Raw genomic sequence first — 15998 nt, 5'->3', positions numbered from 1 at the left:
ACTCAGATGGAATATCTTTTATCTATGAATTCGAGCTCATTGAGTAAATAATTGTTATATGAGCTGTTATGCTTCTCAACAGTACATGAGAATAGCAGTTTATTAGAGGGAGAATAAAAAGTGGACTTCCCAATTTACAAGTCATTCTCATTGACAAGAAGCAAGTTCTTGCATATATATAGACAAGAGAGTAGTGCCTGCTATAACCATATTACAGATATTGTTATCGGATCATACCGTAAAATAGCAACATAATACATAAATAGTAAAATTGAATATTAGAAAACATCGTAAGTTACTCAGCCGTCAATCTCATCATGAGAGCAATAAAGGGAACAACGATTCAATAAAACATAACCGAAAATACATTATACATAATTCAAACACAAGTCCAAGAATTTAACACATAATCACACAAAGGTCATGATCAAAACTCATATACAGCCACACAGTATCAGACATCATTCCCAATCTTTTCTTTTATTTAGAATATTTAAAGGTAAAAACAACCACACTGAGAATAAAATGTGGAAAAAATATTTAGTTATATTATAATATGGATATATGGATACCTAAAGCAAGCTTAGGCAGCTTCCTCTTCTTCCTCTTCCTCGTATTCTTCTTCATCGTCAGCTGTTGCATCCTGATATTGCTGGTATTCCGCAACCAAATCATTCATGTTGCTTTCTGCTTCAGTGAACTCCATCTCATCCATTCCTTCTCCAGTATACCAATGCAAGAAAGCTTTTCTTCTAAACATGGCTGTAAATTGCTCGCTAACTCTTCGAAACATTTCTTGTATAGAAGTAGAGTTACCGATAAATGTTGATGACATTTTAAGACCCTTTGGTGGGATATCACAAACACTAGATTTCACATTATTTGGTATCCATTCAACAAAGTAAGAAGAGTTCTTGTTCTGAATATTGATCATTTGTTCATCAACTTCTTTCGTGCTCATTTTACCACGAAACACAGCTGAAGCAGTGAGATAACGACCGTGTCTAGGGTCAGCAGCACACATCATGTTTTTGGCGTCCCACATTTGTTGGGTTAATTCGGGGACAGACAAGGCCTGGTATTGCTGAGAACCTCTGGATGTTAATGGGGCAAAGCCAACCATGAAGAAATGGAGACGAGGGAATGGGATTAGATTCACGGCTAGTTTTCGTAAGTCAGAGTTTAGTTGTCCAGGGAACCGAAGACAACATGTGACACCGCTCATGGTTGCCGAGATGAGGTGATTTAGGTCACCAACTGAGGTTAACAAAACAAAAATGACTTTATGTTAATATATAAAGAGAGTAGGAAACTAACCATAAATTGTTTTTGAACGCCCGAATAACCAGACTCTTGTAACCACAAAAGTAGTAAGTGGAATCAATCATGTGATTGACTTAAGTCTATTTGACATGGATACCCCATTTCGTATATGAAATGTGAACAAAACAAACTCATGAAAATTTAAAAAAACAGATGATTTTATAACTATACCTCCATAAACCCAAAAACAACTAAAATAGTGGGTGGAAAGATGAGTAAATGCTTTTGAAATGCTAAAGATTTGGTAATGAAGTTTGACTTACAAGTAGGAGTAGCAAGCTTGAGAGTGCGAAAGGAAATGTCATATAGAGCTTCATTGTCAAGTACCATACACTCATCAGCATTCTCGACAAGTTGGTGAACAGAAAGGGTGGCATTATATGGTTCCACTACAGTGTCCGAGACCTTAGGAGAGGGAAAAACAGAGAATGTCATCATCATACGATCTGGGTACTCCTCCCTGATCTTGGAGATGAGAAGGGTTCCCATGCCCGATCCAGTTCCACCACCGAGAGAATGGCATACTTGGAATCCTATATCAATATAAAAAGAAAAAGGGAACATTTCACATAAGAGCTAAATTAACATAAATAGTCATTGAGAGACAACAAAACCATATCATCAAGAATATAAATGGGTCATAATGAATACATGAAGTTGCATTTCTTGACGGAAAATGGAGTAAAAGGCCAAGGGCCTAACAGGTCAAATATGTCGACATTAAGAGAGTAAGGAGGTTGTGGTTGGTACGACTAAGCCATTAGGATGAAGATGTAGTATACCAGTTGCAGTACAACTATGTTGAAAAACCATAATCGGTCGTTTTCTCTCAGCTCGTAATTGGACGTAGTCTCGTCGCACATGGAAGCTGAACAGACACCAAGGTGATAACAAATAAAGAAACTGAGGGTCTTTGGGGAGCTTCAACTAGAGGGCAATTAACACAAGTACGACACATTAGATCCCCTCATGGCCAGATACGAGCTACTAATCTGTCGTCATTCCCTCAGCCCTGTGTCCTAGACGTGGTGCGCCACAATCTGACCCGACACCACTGTTATAAAACCTTGGTTAAAAATTCAATCTATATGGTTGGGCGTCATGTACAAACTGCGCAAACATGTGCAATCTATGCGTGTATCTTCGTGCGAATTTTATTGTGAAAACCTTGCATAAAGAGATGAAGCCTAGAAAAAATTGATGAATCTTTTTTTAAGCCTAGGGAGTTTAGACCCCTGATTTTTTCGAAAAAGTTTCCATAAAGACCTCAACCAACAACAACAACAACATGAAGAAGAAAGATGAATAAAATAGTACTAGTACCTTGTAAGCAATCACAATTTTCAGCTTCTTTTCTAACAACATCAAGAACAGAATCAATAAGTTCAGCACCTTCAGTATAATGACCTTTAGCCCAATTATTACCAGCACCAGATTGACCAAAAACAAAATTATCAGGTCTAAAGATTTGACCAAAAGGACCAGATCTAACTGAATCCATTGTTCCTGGTTCTAAATCCATTAATACAGCACGAGGAACATAACGTCCACCACTAGCTTCATTATAATAAACATTAATCCTTTCAAGTTGAAGATCTGAATCACCATTGTATTTTCCAATTCCATCAATTCCATGTTCATCACATATTACTTCCCAGAATTTTGCTCCAATCTGGTTTCCACATTGACCTCCTTGAATATGAAGGATTTCCCTCATTTTGATGATTATGATGATGGTTTTGGATTATTGGAAACCAGATCAGAGAGAGGAAGTTGAATTTAAAGAAGACTTTAGGAAGGTGATTTTGATGATGAAAGTAGATTTCGGTTGGGGATTTTAACAGAAAATCGGAGGATACATAGGGAAGTTGTGGTCGGATGCTATTTATAGTCTCGGAGAGAGTACAAATTACTGGTGAGGATGAAACTTGAATTGTTAAATGGAACGACTTTTTAGCAAATTGTCTCCACCCTTCTATCCCAAATTGTCTCAAACATGTTGGGGTGTCTATTTTTTCTTTTTTTTATGAAATGGACTACGTTCTATATCACTATATGACATTGATACGTCATCAAGATGTGATAAGCGCGATAACTGCCGAAGTTAAACTACAAATGAAAGTGATCTGAAACTCAACAACATAATAAAGAGGTCTGAAGCCCAACGTCATTCACTAAGACACGGATTGAGAATTTGAACGAAGTTCAACCTTACTATCCAAACATCAAGAAATGTGACAAATATGTACGCAAGTAATTCAGGCAAACATTGTTGTTATGAGTCGAAAGTGGTGATGGCAAAGAAAAAAAAAATGTATTTTAAATAGGAAAACGATTTTGTACCCGGAGAAGAGAAAAATAAGGTATTTGTCATAATGCATTGTTAACGTGCATCGTATATTATGAGTTCTCATAAAAAGAAATACTAAAACAATAAAATTTATAATACATTAGGAACAATCATAATGAATTATCTAAGACTATGACGTGTGGGAAACAAAATTTAGACTAAAATTTTGCTTGTAGTTAACCATGACTATTATCCAGTTCGTAGGATACAATGAATTTTAAAACCGTTGTTTGTTTGAAATAGAATTTTGCCACCTTAAAGTCAACCAAAATCAAAGTTTACAGTTCTTCCATTTATCTTCGATTAATAAGTATTTGAACATATTTTCTCATGTTAATGGTTTGTTCCGAGTTATGAACTATCTACGAAAACTTTAAAGTTCCAGAATTTTGATGTTATCAGAACTTCCAAAATATTTCGCTATGTAAGTTTTAGAATTTTAAAACCTAGAACTCTGAAGTTCAAGAACTTTAAAATCCTAGATCTCTAAAGGTCCAAAACTGACAAAAATGGTTAGAACTTTAATGGGTTGACTTATGCATGATAAAATCAATAGTTGAGGTCAAACAAATATTACATTTTTAAGACCAAAAGTTAAAATATTTGTTGTTAATCGGTCGTCTTCATCTTCACCACCAGCCAGGACAAGACACCATGTTGTTTTCTCTGCCGCCATATAACAATTCTCCATATATTCTCTAGTAGAACACACGTCTGGAATTGTATATATTCCATGATCTTTGATGTTTGATCCTTTGACTTAATTTATGTCTGATTTCCCTGTGACGAAGATGTCGGAGGTGGTGGATTTGATTTGTTAGTTAATGTATGTATATTAGTTCAAAAAAAAAAATGTATATCCTCATGAAAATATATTTATCTACATAAACGGTAGACTTGGAAGGATCTTTTGTGGCCTTAAAATGTCAAGTATCTATAGTGTGTCGCGTTATGTACTTGTGACTATATTGGCTAAACTATAGGTACTAAACAGGGATACTATCATACTAGTCTATGATTTTGAGGATCATTTGAAAATAATCCCTAATATTGGGCTAAACCCTAAATATTACTGTCGCGTGAGAAATAGGTCGCTACTAATCAGTCACGTTTAAGCAGTCAGTTGGTTAACCTTTTCAGCGTGGAAAGAGAGAGAGAATGAGAAGGATCATTAGACCTTCTTTTTTGCTTTCTTGCTAGGAATGGTCCGATTGTAAACTTATTATTTGTTTAAGGCTTTAATCAAAAAAAAAAAAAATAATTATGTCCCCCACTTATTCCATTTTTACCCTTCTAAAAACCCTAACTTTATTTTCTCACGAATTCATCAATCTTCCATGATCTCTCTGATATTCTGATGTTTGATCCGATCTTCTTCTTCTTCTTCAAGCTACTGGTTGTGGTGGTGGTGGTGGAGGAAGAAGAAGGATAAGAAAGGGTTTCTCTCAGATTGATTGATTGATCGATCATGCCTCTTCCATGGAAGAAATCGAAGATCGGTCGAGTTTCTCGATTTGTATCAGATCTCAAATCATCATCCAAACATGGAGAATCTCTCGTTGTAGAAACCGGTTTCCCAACATCTCTTATTGATTTGATCGTCAAGAATCGAGATCGATTCAAAAAACCTTCTTCCAAGAAGAAAAAATCACCCTTATTATTATCATCTTCTTCTTCCTTAGAGATCTCATCTCTAAATTCTCCTCCTATTCTTACTCCTCCTCCTCGTGCTCTTTCTCTTCCTCTTCGTTCTCTTAATCAAATTCCTTCATCTTCAAATTCGATTTCGAATTCAAATTCAGAAACTATGTTAATGACTCCAGCTTCCCCTTCCAGTATTGAACCCATCATAAAACGCCATTTTTGTTCCAGTATAGAAAAAGTTTCTTCTACTCGTCGACCTAAAAAGGGATTTATGTTTATCTTGAAGCTATTTTTAATCTTAATTTTAGCCCTAGAAACCAAGAAGATTGCAATTGTAATCACAATTTCAACTTTTCTACTTTTATTAGTGGAATGTGCAGGTAAGAACTTGTTCTCTCTCATTAAACCGCGTTCAGATTCGAAAGAATGTTTGAATTCTATGATTAATAACATTTTATTAAGTAATGTTTCGCCTGAGATTGATAGTAATAACTTGATTGAACAAGAAGAGACAGTTTTAGGTTATAATTCTGGTTTGGATGGAGATAACAATGGAGCCAAAATTATGGCTGATGAGGTAAATATGAATGCAGAAATCCAGATTGAACCTGGGTTTGATTCTCTTCATAGTGGGTGTCGATGGGGTTTCGTTGATTCGGATCAAACGGTAAAGACATTATCTTCTTCAATGAATGATGAAGAACAAGTAATTGATAATGCAAATATCAAAATTTCAAAGAAGAAAGGAAGTGGTAAGTTCAATTCAAATATGTTAAAGAAGTTTGTTGCTAAGAAGCTTCGAGGATCGAAGAAGAGAAAAAATGGTCTTGAAGAAAGTTATCTAGATTCAAAAAACGAGAAAGCAAACATGGTCGAATACCAAGAAGAAGAAGAAGACGATGATCAAGGTCTAGAAGAAAGGGAAAGTAAGAATGATGATGATTTTGAAGAAGATGAAGACCAAGTTCGTAGTTGCAGTGATTTTTCGCAGATTGAACTAGAAAGCGATATTGGAGCTAATGTGGAAGTAGATAAGGAAGGTAATGCTGAAAATATCACAACCAGTTATCTAAAGCAACTAATTCCTTTTGTGATTGTTCTTGTCGGACTCATCGGAGGTCGAATTATAGCACTTCTACTTACCATATCTTGGTATCTATTGGTAAGTTTATTCTTTCGAATTGCAATGAGAAACAAAGTAGATTGACCAAATCTCCAATTGAACCCAAAAGAGTTCATGAACATGGAGAGATGAAGAAAAACAAGAAGAAGCCTTGTATTTATGTTGTTTTGGGTTCTTGTGAAGTTTCTCTAGGGTTAACATTGTGTTATCGAGAACTGAATATCGTTGAGAAAGTTCAACTCTCTGTCAATAAAATCCTATATGAAGGTGAAGTACTCCGAAAATCTTGTTAATGTAAACTTACTGATTATGATATAGAATTTTAACTGTTACCATAATTTGCTGCTTGGCTTCGCTTTCATCTTCGATACCGTTTATCTCTGTTTATTTTACACATTTATGCGATCTTTGATAACTTCTTGAAGTCGTGTTAGGTTTTCTGTACCAATACCCTCATTGATCTCACTTGAACAAAAAGAAGTCCAAGTAGTTGTACACTGCCCACTAGAATTTGAGTTCTTAATTGACAACTACCTTTAATTGATCACACACATTGTAGTTCTTCATCACAAAACTTAAACCTTTGTCAAAGATTCAATGAAGTTTCGCGTATGCTTTAATCCGTATGTTGTTGATCTTGTATGATCTTCCTGTCAACAAACATGGTAGGTAACCACGATACTGGTAGAATCGGCCTAGAGCTTCTCTTCGAGTATAATTATGTTTTTATTTCGATAGAACTAATGCCTACTTCCTTTCTTACGTCGAGTTCTTTCATAACCCTTCTCAATTCCACTACTTTATCCCATTGTTTCGCCAAAGCATAAAAGTTCGATAACAGAATGAAAACTCCATGACTTTGAGGACCCAACTCGATCATCTTCTTTGCGATCTTCTCCCCGAGTTTAATATCAGAATAACTTATACATGCACTTAGTAGAGTTTTATAAGCTATAGTTCTTTCATCTGCTCCCAAGTTACTAATAAACTTCTCTGCAGTATATAACAAACCGGCTCTGCTTAAAAGATCAATTAAGCAACAAAAATGTTCGATCTTTGGTTCAATATTATAAAGCTTACGCATATCATCAAACAACTGACAACCTTCTTCAACCATTCCTGACTGACTACAAGCCATTAAAACAGCAACAAAAGTAGCTTCATTTGGTTGAATTCCTTCTTTCTGCATTTGTTCGAACAAGTTCAGAGCTTCATTTCCATACCCATAATTTGCTAATGCTGTAATGACTGTAGTCCAAGTGAAAACATCCTTCTTCTGCAATTTATTGAATGTTTTCATGGCTTCCTCTAGACTACCACATTTAGCATACATGTTAATAAGAGCTGTTCCAACAAATACATCGAACTTTATGTTTCTCTCAATAATAAACCGATGAATTAATCGTCCGAGTCGTAGCTCTGATAAACTAGTACAAGCTGAAAGTAAACTAACAATCGTTTTCTCATCCGGACTCACATTATTTTTCATCTCCATTTCGTGGAAAAGCTTTAAAGCTTCTTTAGGTTTCTTGGCTTTAACATAGCCATTGATCATTGAATTCCATGAAGCTTGATCTCTTATATCCATTTGATCAAAAACCTTCCTAGCTTGATCTATTGAACCCATTTCTACATAACCATTGATCATAATAGTACTTGAAGCTACATCTTGCTTACCCATCATTCCATCAAATATACGAATCGCCGTGTTCATATCACCTCCTTTAGAGTACAAACCCAATAATGAATTCTCCAAATTCAAACTAAACTTGATTCCAACTTTCATAACATAACCATGGATTGTTCTTCCATACTCAAATCCATCTCTTACTAGTCCACAAGCCGAAAGTAAAATGACAATGGTAACAGCATCAGCCTTGACATCAAAAAACAACATTTCCTTAAACAAGATCAGGGGTTCAAACCACAAACCAGGGTTTGAACTATAAACTCCTAGAATTGAATTCCAACTAACCAAATCTCTGTGAGGCATTTCATAAAACAGTAAACGGGCATCGTTCGCTTCCCCTACAAACCCATAAAAATGAATCAAAGAATTCTGTATATAAATATCAGAATGATAGAAACCTAACTTTGTTAAGTGACCATGAATTTCTTTAGCTTTTGAAAGTGAATTAGGAAAATAAGAACAGGCTTTGATTAGAGATGGGTATGTGTAGTTATCAGGGAAGATAGTTTTAGTGTTAAAATAGTGATTAAAAATGAGAATGGAATTGATGGGAGTTGAGCTCTTGGAGTAAGCTCTGATGATTGAGTTCCATGTGAGAGGAGCAATGTTGATTATGAAACCAGTTGTTATTGTTTGAGCAAAGATTTGAGAAAGTTGATTGATATTATGAGATGAATGTTTTAACAATGATAGAAGAAATTCCAAATGACTATTCCCAATCATTTTGATTCTAATGCCATCTGCATCGATGAAAATGTTTCTTTTTATGGAACTTCTTTGTCACAATTCAGCACTTATAGAACTTTCATTCTTGTCTTGTTTGACACTAGGATAACTAAATTTTCGTGTAAGTCATAAATTTTGATGTAATGGACGAGAATAAAATCTACTTTAAAAACAAAGGCTTCGTTAAGGAAGTAAACCGATTTGTATTCAAAGTTGAAGAACAAAAGTTCTATCATAATGCATTATGATAGTTCATCGCTTCGTTGTGTATTATATTCACAAAATAAAGTTTTGAAAAATATGGAGTTCATGAAACGAGTGAAAATAGTATAAACGTCCAAAAAAGACCTTACGTTAATTATGAATTTTTTTCCTGATATATTACTAACTAAAAATACAATTGATCCACAGAGTTGTGGACTATTTGCTTATTCTTTCTCTCTCTTTTTGTGGTTTAATTGCATATTAGTGGAGACGAAATGGACTTTTAACCATAATTTTCTATTTTTTTCTTCGTATAATCTACATCATATTTAGGGTTAAATATGACAATAACACCGAAGAAGAACAAATGTTAAAACAAATCACCCATTAAAATAGTGTTAATCCAATTTTGCTTCCCCTTAACCAACTCAATGAAATATGAGAATGAGCATCTTTAAAAATGAACATTTGTGTTACAATTTTGTCCATTAATAGTAAGCTCCAAATTTTTTAAAATTTCCTTTTTGTTATTCTTCAATTTCATTAAGTTTATCTTTTTCATATTTTTGTCTTTACCATTCATCACAAATGACACACTAGCATATCCGTGTTTGAGTTTGTCGTTATCTTTCCTCTTCTTTTTTTTGTCTCACATTTCATTTTTAGTCAAAAAGGTTAGAAATCAACTGTACAGTTATTGAAAGACAAACAGGACATATAATTTCAAGCAAGTATGTCAGAAAAACAAAGATTTTCTTTATCCACGGAACTGAACATGTTAGAGGCGAGAGCCATTCTTTTTTTTTTTTGTTGAACAGGTGAGAGCCATTCAAGTGAGAGTGATAGGAGACCGATTGGATTTACTTTTTTGAAAAGCTATTGTCACTAGTTCAACAAAAAAAAAAAATAATAATAATAATTCTTCATCAAAAAAAAAAAAAAACTATTGTCACTTTTTGGGGAGAAAGAAAGAGAGAGAGAGAATGAGAGGAATATACGATAATGCTTAGCTGGAAACCGTTCATTTACAACGAAAGGTCACGCTGCCATTACGATGATTCTGTTAATAAATATTCATAACCGGCGAATTTTTCACTCTTTCTTATTTCTTCCCCACTTCAATTTTTCCTTTTTACCCATTTCTGCAAACATCTTCCTTTCTCTTCTCTCTCTCTCTCTCTCTTCATTCGCAACGAACCAGTTTATGGTGAGTTAGAGAGAGAAAGAGAGACACATTGTGACGACGCTGATCATATACTCTCACTTTCTGATAAATCTCCTTTCGTTAGGGTTTTCAAGATCCAGATCTGCTCAGCGTTATTATCTTAAGGTTTGCTTTTCTCAATCTATTTTCATATCGTTTTTAATGACATGATTTTTTTTTTTTTTTTTTGTTTCTTTTAGATCTTTGGTTTTCTTTACGATTATCACAAGAAATTGTGGGTTTTTTTCAAAGGTTTGGTTCGTATAATGTATCAATTTAGGTTTTAATTGAATGGTTTTGTGTTAGATTGTATAGTTTTATCATTGATTGTGAATTTTGATAGTGGTGCTTTGTTATGACGGATTGTTGTTAAAGTGAGAAGATAGATAATGTTTCTTGGAAAGAATGGTAGGAAGAAAAACCGAAAAGATCTGAACAATTACGGTTTAAAAAGCAATTAGCTGAAAAGAATGCTTGGAGAGCTAATCAATTGGTTTATATGTATGGGTTTGTATTTAAGGGTTTTGAAAACAAAAGAAGGATAAATCATGAAATACCCATCATAAGGAGCTACTTACTTTAGTGCGTAATCATGAAAGCATAATTTTTAGAGGTGGGATGAAAGTGTGAGAGATAATGATTCAAAAAGATTGGGTTACAATGGAAGGTTGCACTACTAGGCACGTAATAGAAGTGAGAGTGTGGAAGCAAGGAATGCAGAATCTTCAGGTACTAGAGGTTACAATGGAAGGTTAAGATCGACTAGGCATGTCGAAGTTATGTGAGGGGCCATGAGGTCTAATAGTTCGATAGAGATCCTGCATACTTCTTATTAGTTTATTGGGTTCAGAGAGAATGTTCTTCTCGAATAAGTAGAACAACTTTTAGATGGGTATCATATTTTAGAATTATGAGATAACTTTACTGAATTGTGAGGTTCAAGTTAAACTGTTAAATGATTGAGTCCCCCACAGATTTGACTCCGACCCCATCGTCGAACTGTAACTCAAATTAGATACTCTTTTTTAAAGTTCTATTCAAGGTTTTTCTCCATTCATTCTCGTATGAAACAAAAAATACTGCCAGCTCTTTTCCTTTTCACTCGATTTATCCACCTCAGGAGAGATGATTTCCGTCATTGTATTTCACTCTCTCTACTCAATATTTCATGATATTATCTGAATCACTCTGACACAGAAACTAAAGCTTGTACAATTTGTATTGGAGCTTCTCAAGTGATATGGATATACAAAGTGGGATACTTGATGATGATAAACATATATCTTGATGGATAGATGGATTTTTATGGGGTCTTTTGACTTTTTATAGTGAATATCAGTTAAATCCAACTCTTGTTTTGTATCTCCATAGACTCCTATTAACAGGTTTCTGATATTGAAGCTGTAACGTTTGTGAACTATCATGTATGTTATGTTCATTCTTCCTCTTACCATCATTGTGCAAGCTTACAAGACATAGCAACCGGAACATGTACTGTTTATCTAAAAATTTGTAATAATTTATAGTTTGACTGTGCTTCTAGAACATATTATCTTGTTGTGCTTCTGGGTTTATTACCTAATTGCATTTATTAAGTGTCTAACATACTTTTACTCACATGTGTCTCCAGAACATATAAAGGCGCTAAGATGGTGGCACAGGCTTTCACTGTTGATCTGAATAAACCACTCGTCTTCCAGGTTAGGTTTGATTTTTATCTTTTTCATGTTATCTTCTTTTAATAACATTCCTGTTGACTTTTTTAAGAGAACCTCAGAAAGTTGGGAAGTATGAGATCTCTGGGGTGAACCTGTAAACACCGAGTATGAATAACTTTGCAGTATCTTACCCATCCTTTTTCTTCACCTATTGATCAAAGAAAAAAAACAAAGTAATCCTAGTGTCTTCATTAGTTTGTCCAAGTTTTAGTTGATATTTTTTTTTTTTTGCTTCGGAATTTGGATCTGAACACTTCCCCCATGCTTGGCAAGATCTTAACTGTGAATGCATAGAAGCTCCATGAGACTGTCCAATTATTTTCTGTAAATTTTAACATCTCAATTTACAGGTTGGGCATCTAGGGGAGGATTATCAAGAGTGGGTTCATCAGCCTATTGTTAGCAAGGAAGGCCCACGCTTTTTCGGAAGTGACTTTTGGGAGGTATTACTCTTTTTATGCATGATTCCTTAGTGTATATACTGATTAACCGAAGGTTCAGTTTGGTACAATTTCCTTTTCTCTGCTGGCCCCCATCTCTTACAGCCGGTCATAACAGAGAATAGAAGAAGATTAAGAAATAAGAGTGCAATATCTGTTGTAATTTAGACTAGATCATTTTTACAACTTAGGGAGTGCATCACGAATCACACCTATTGCGCCATGAAGGGCACTTTTGTCTAGTATGCAGACGTGTCAGTGTCACACACCTATAGTAGTCTAGGATGAAATCGTGAAACCTTCCCAGTCGTGGGTGAAAGCCATTGAATAATAAAAATCTGGCGGTAAAACCCTAAGCCTCCCTAATACTTTTTGTTTGTTGATAATAATTAGATTAGAATTATTAGAGTTGACTGTTATTTTTTCAGCATAATGATGTAAGTCAGTAAATGGTGAACTCTTAAGGAGATTGGCCTTACTGAATGTCAGCTCTTTATCCCTTTGCTTGTATTGATGGCAGACCTGTGCCTACAACACCGTAATATAATATATATATATTTGTACTTTGATGTGTTGGGCAAATGTATTCGCATTTCTAATTCTTGTCCTTGGAAACAGTTTTTGACCCGTACAGTATGGTGGGCGATTCCTTCAATTTGGCTGCCAGTTGTCACTTGGTGTGTCTCCCTATCTATCAGAATGGGTCATACCATTCCAGAGGCTGCTTTAATGGTGATTGGAGGAATATTTATTTGGTCACTACTAGAATACACTCTGCACCGTTTCCTTTTCCACATCCATACCACAAGCTACTGGTTAGTTCCTTTTACTGATAGTAATAGAAGGATATAGCTTTGCTATTCTGTTTTTTTTTTTTTCTCTGTCATAGGATTAGCCTCATATTGATAATGTTTAACAGGGGCAATACCTTGCATTATCTTCTTCATGGCTGCCACCACAAGCATCCCATGGATGGATTACGCCTAGTTTTCCCTCCTGCCGCTACAGCTGTTCTTTGTGTGCCCGTAAGTGTTGCCCATTTTCTTTCCAAGTCTTATCAATTCAATGAGTTCATAATACTTGTTTTTTAAGGCCGACGTGCTTCGTAACTGCTTCTCTCTCTACTAACCTATCTAACTAGTTTCAACAACAACAAAAAAAAACCCTATCTAACTTGGTCATATGCCGAATATTTGTTTCGGCTATTCGGTTACGTATAACTTTTTGTATCTGACAGCTCGTACAAATGTTGAAGACCGGTACCCAAACCAGTATTTGTGATATCCATGACCATTATGTTCCAGTAACTGTCCACTGGTTCTGAAATCTATTTTCTGAGTTCTGACATCGAGCGGTTGAAACTAGAACATTGCGAGACTGAGAATAATATAGGCTTCTATGTAGGAATTGCCTCGTATATACATCTCTTCTGCTGTTTTTTGACTGATTAGTTTTGGGGCATCTTTCATAGTTCTGGCAACTGGTCAGTCTCTTCTCAACTCCTTCTACCACACCTGCTTTATTTGGAGGCGGGTTATTGGGCTATGTGATGTATGACTGTACCCACTACTACTTGCACCATGGACAACCAACTAAAGAAGTTCCTCGAAATCTGAAGGTGAGAATCGAAAAATAAAATATATATTTGCTGTGAAACGAGGGTAAGGGTACTTTTAATTCGGTTTACAAAAAATAGTGTGCGTTCTAGATTCCACATACCGTTTTGGATACTTTTAATTCGATGTACAAAAAAGTCGGAAAAGCTACAAGATTGCCAGCTGAGACTTTTACCATGCTTTGAAATTAAAGATATTTAAGATTGTTTAGTATTCTGCCCTTGTTTAGAAGAATTGAAGCTTGATTTCAACCATCTGCACCATTTTGATTCTTCACTTACCAACTAGTCAAAGCCTAAATGGGTTTGGGTTTGTATTTGATTTTTACAGAGATATCACTTGAATCATCACTTTAGAGTACAGACAAAGGGATTTGGGATCACTTCTTCATTGTGGGATAAGGTATTTGGAACACTACCACCGTCGAAAGGAGCCGAGAAAAGCAGATAATCCACTTCTGATAAAAGAGAAATGAATAGAGGCTTTGGTTTCTTTTGTAATGAGGTGTTGAAATGGAGGAACCAAGGCTTCTTTCTTCTAGTTGAGTATGTAATGGGATTTGGTTTTCTGGAAGGAGGGAGTATTTAATATATTTGTATCAATTCTTTCTCAGTACCCCCCCTTCAGCTCTGTTTGTTAGAAGGTTTGTCCATTGTTTTAGATATATGCTTGCTGGAGTGTTAGTTTTTTGTGATTAATATTAACTCCTACATTATCTTGTGACCTATTCTCTCTCATTGTCTAGTCTCATTGTTTTGTGGTTAATATTAACTCCTACATTCATCTTCTTCACTTCTTGTAAGACCTCCATTAACATGTTCCGGATAAAAATTGGATCTCCTTTCTCTCTCTCTTCTCTTTCACGATAAAAAATTAAAAAGAGAAAAGTCATAGAAGAATTCAAACAAAAATGGTACCCTCATCCTTGTAGAACTTTGTAAATTAAAACAATGTTGAAGATCTTTATTGACGGATGTCCTTGTTAGAGAAAGAAATATAAAGAGAAGAAGACGATGGTGGCGATAAAAGGTGAGAAGGCAAAATAATAGGAACTATAATGGTGGATTCTTTGGGACATTCTAAAAAATCTCCGCAGAATAAAGACTCAGTCAATAAAGATTGATTTAAAGAACATATTTTATTAGTCCAAAAATTCACATGATTGTTTCTAACACGGTAACACCCCATTCTTCATCTCCTCATGTCTTCTCTCTCCCGACTCTTTTCCAGTTGGAAGGATCGACATAATGGGAAGAACTCACAAATGAAGCATCACCTCAGCGGCACTAAACCTAAAACCCTACTACTTGATTCATGATTCATTATAGCATTTTTTTTTTTGCAGAGAAATAACTGGGGTTTCGCAGTTAAATGGGGAGGAGGAAAATTTTGTAACTAGGTCACAAGGAAAATGAAAGTTTTTTAAACTTCTATTTGATAAAATTTTAGGTTTTGGACCCGAAAATGGTAATGCCAACTAATTTTATTAATTTGTGGACCCCAAAATGAAAATGCCAACTAAACAATTCTTGTTTGACCAAAGCTTTTATGCTCTGAAAACTTTTCTTTATGCCTCCTTAAGTCAAATGTTGTATTCAAATAGAAAAGCTGAAGTCCGACTTATTCCTCAATGCTTAGGAAAACATAAATAAAAGCCATCTCAGTGCTTTTCCTAAGAGGGGTTGGGCCATTGGTCCAAAAAGGGGCCCAAAATGAAAATCTCACCCAAAGTTGCCTAAAAATGAAAGGGAGGTCCAATGTGTCAGTTTGGGGGTCAAAATTACGTAAAGAGCCCTTAGAAAATAAAGTATTTACCGTTCATGCCATCGAAAATTACAAAATTGCCATTGAAAATTCTCGGGAAACGATTTTTTTCTGAAAAATAATCTGACAACCCGTCCATCAGAATCTGTACTGTTCAGAAAATTACGGAACTGCCACCGAAAAATTCCCGGGAAAC

The 15998-nt window shown here is 35.2% G+C and overlaps 3 protein-coding genes and 1 pseudogene across 3 annotated transcripts; 2 read left to right on the top strand and 2 right to left on the bottom strand.

Moving 5' to 3' along the window:
- Nucleotides 1-342: 342 nt before the first annotated feature.
- On the bottom strand, nt 343-3284 carry LOC147541996 (tubulin beta-5 chain). Its single transcript, XM_086633054.1, has 3 exons — nt 2647-3284; nt 1587-1856; nt 343-1257 (listed from the first exon to the last, which is right to left on the bottom strand). Exons 1-3 carry the CDS (start codon nt 3038-3040, stop codon nt 584-586), a joined length of 1338 nt encoding a protein of 445 aa, XP_086489180.1. The 5' UTR covers nt 3041-3284; the 3' UTR covers nt 343-583.
- Nucleotides 3285-4934: 1650 nt separating this feature from the next.
- Nucleotides 4935-6778, top strand: LOC147541995 (ethylene-responsive nuclear protein / ethylene-regulated nuclear protein (ERT2)). Its single transcript, XM_086633053.1, has one exon. The coding sequence runs from the start codon at nt 5142-5144 to the stop codon at nt 6522-6524; it is 1383 nt and encodes a 460-aa protein (XP_086489179.1). The 5' UTR covers nt 4935-5141; the 3' UTR covers nt 6525-6778.
- A 380-nt stretch (nt 6779-7158) lies between these two features.
- On the bottom strand, nt 7159-8433 carry LOC147541994 (pentatricopeptide repeat-containing protein At2g22410, mitochondrial pseudogene; annotated as a pseudogene).
- Nucleotides 8434-9902: 1469 nt separating this feature from the next.
- On the top strand, nt 9903-14765 carry LOC147541993 (dihydroceramide fatty acyl 2-hydroxylase FAH1-like). Its single transcript, XM_086633060.1, has 7 exons — nt 9903-10390; nt 11895-11964; nt 12333-12425; nt 13041-13237; nt 13342-13447; nt 13894-14040; nt 14369-14765. The coding sequence occupies exons 2-7, from the start codon at nt 11914-11916 to the stop codon at nt 14486-14488; spliced, it is 714 nt and encodes a 237-aa protein (XP_086489186.1). The 5' UTR covers nt 9903-10390; nt 11895-11913; the 3' UTR covers nt 14489-14765.
- Nucleotides 14766-15998: the final 1233 nt, after the last annotated feature.

The sequence above is a fragment of the Eschscholzia californica genome, unplaced genomic scaffold (genome assembly GCF_041429995.1).
Source record: "Eschscholzia californica isolate CP2 unplaced genomic scaffold, dmEscCali1.0.p SCAF_4, whole genome shotgun sequence".
Classification (NCBI taxonomy): domain Eukaryota; kingdom Viridiplantae; phylum Streptophyta; class Magnoliopsida; order Ranunculales; family Papaveraceae; genus Eschscholzia; species Eschscholzia californica.
The sequence above is the reverse complement of the archived record's forward strand: the minus strand, read 5'-3'. Positions and strand labels throughout refer to the sequence as shown.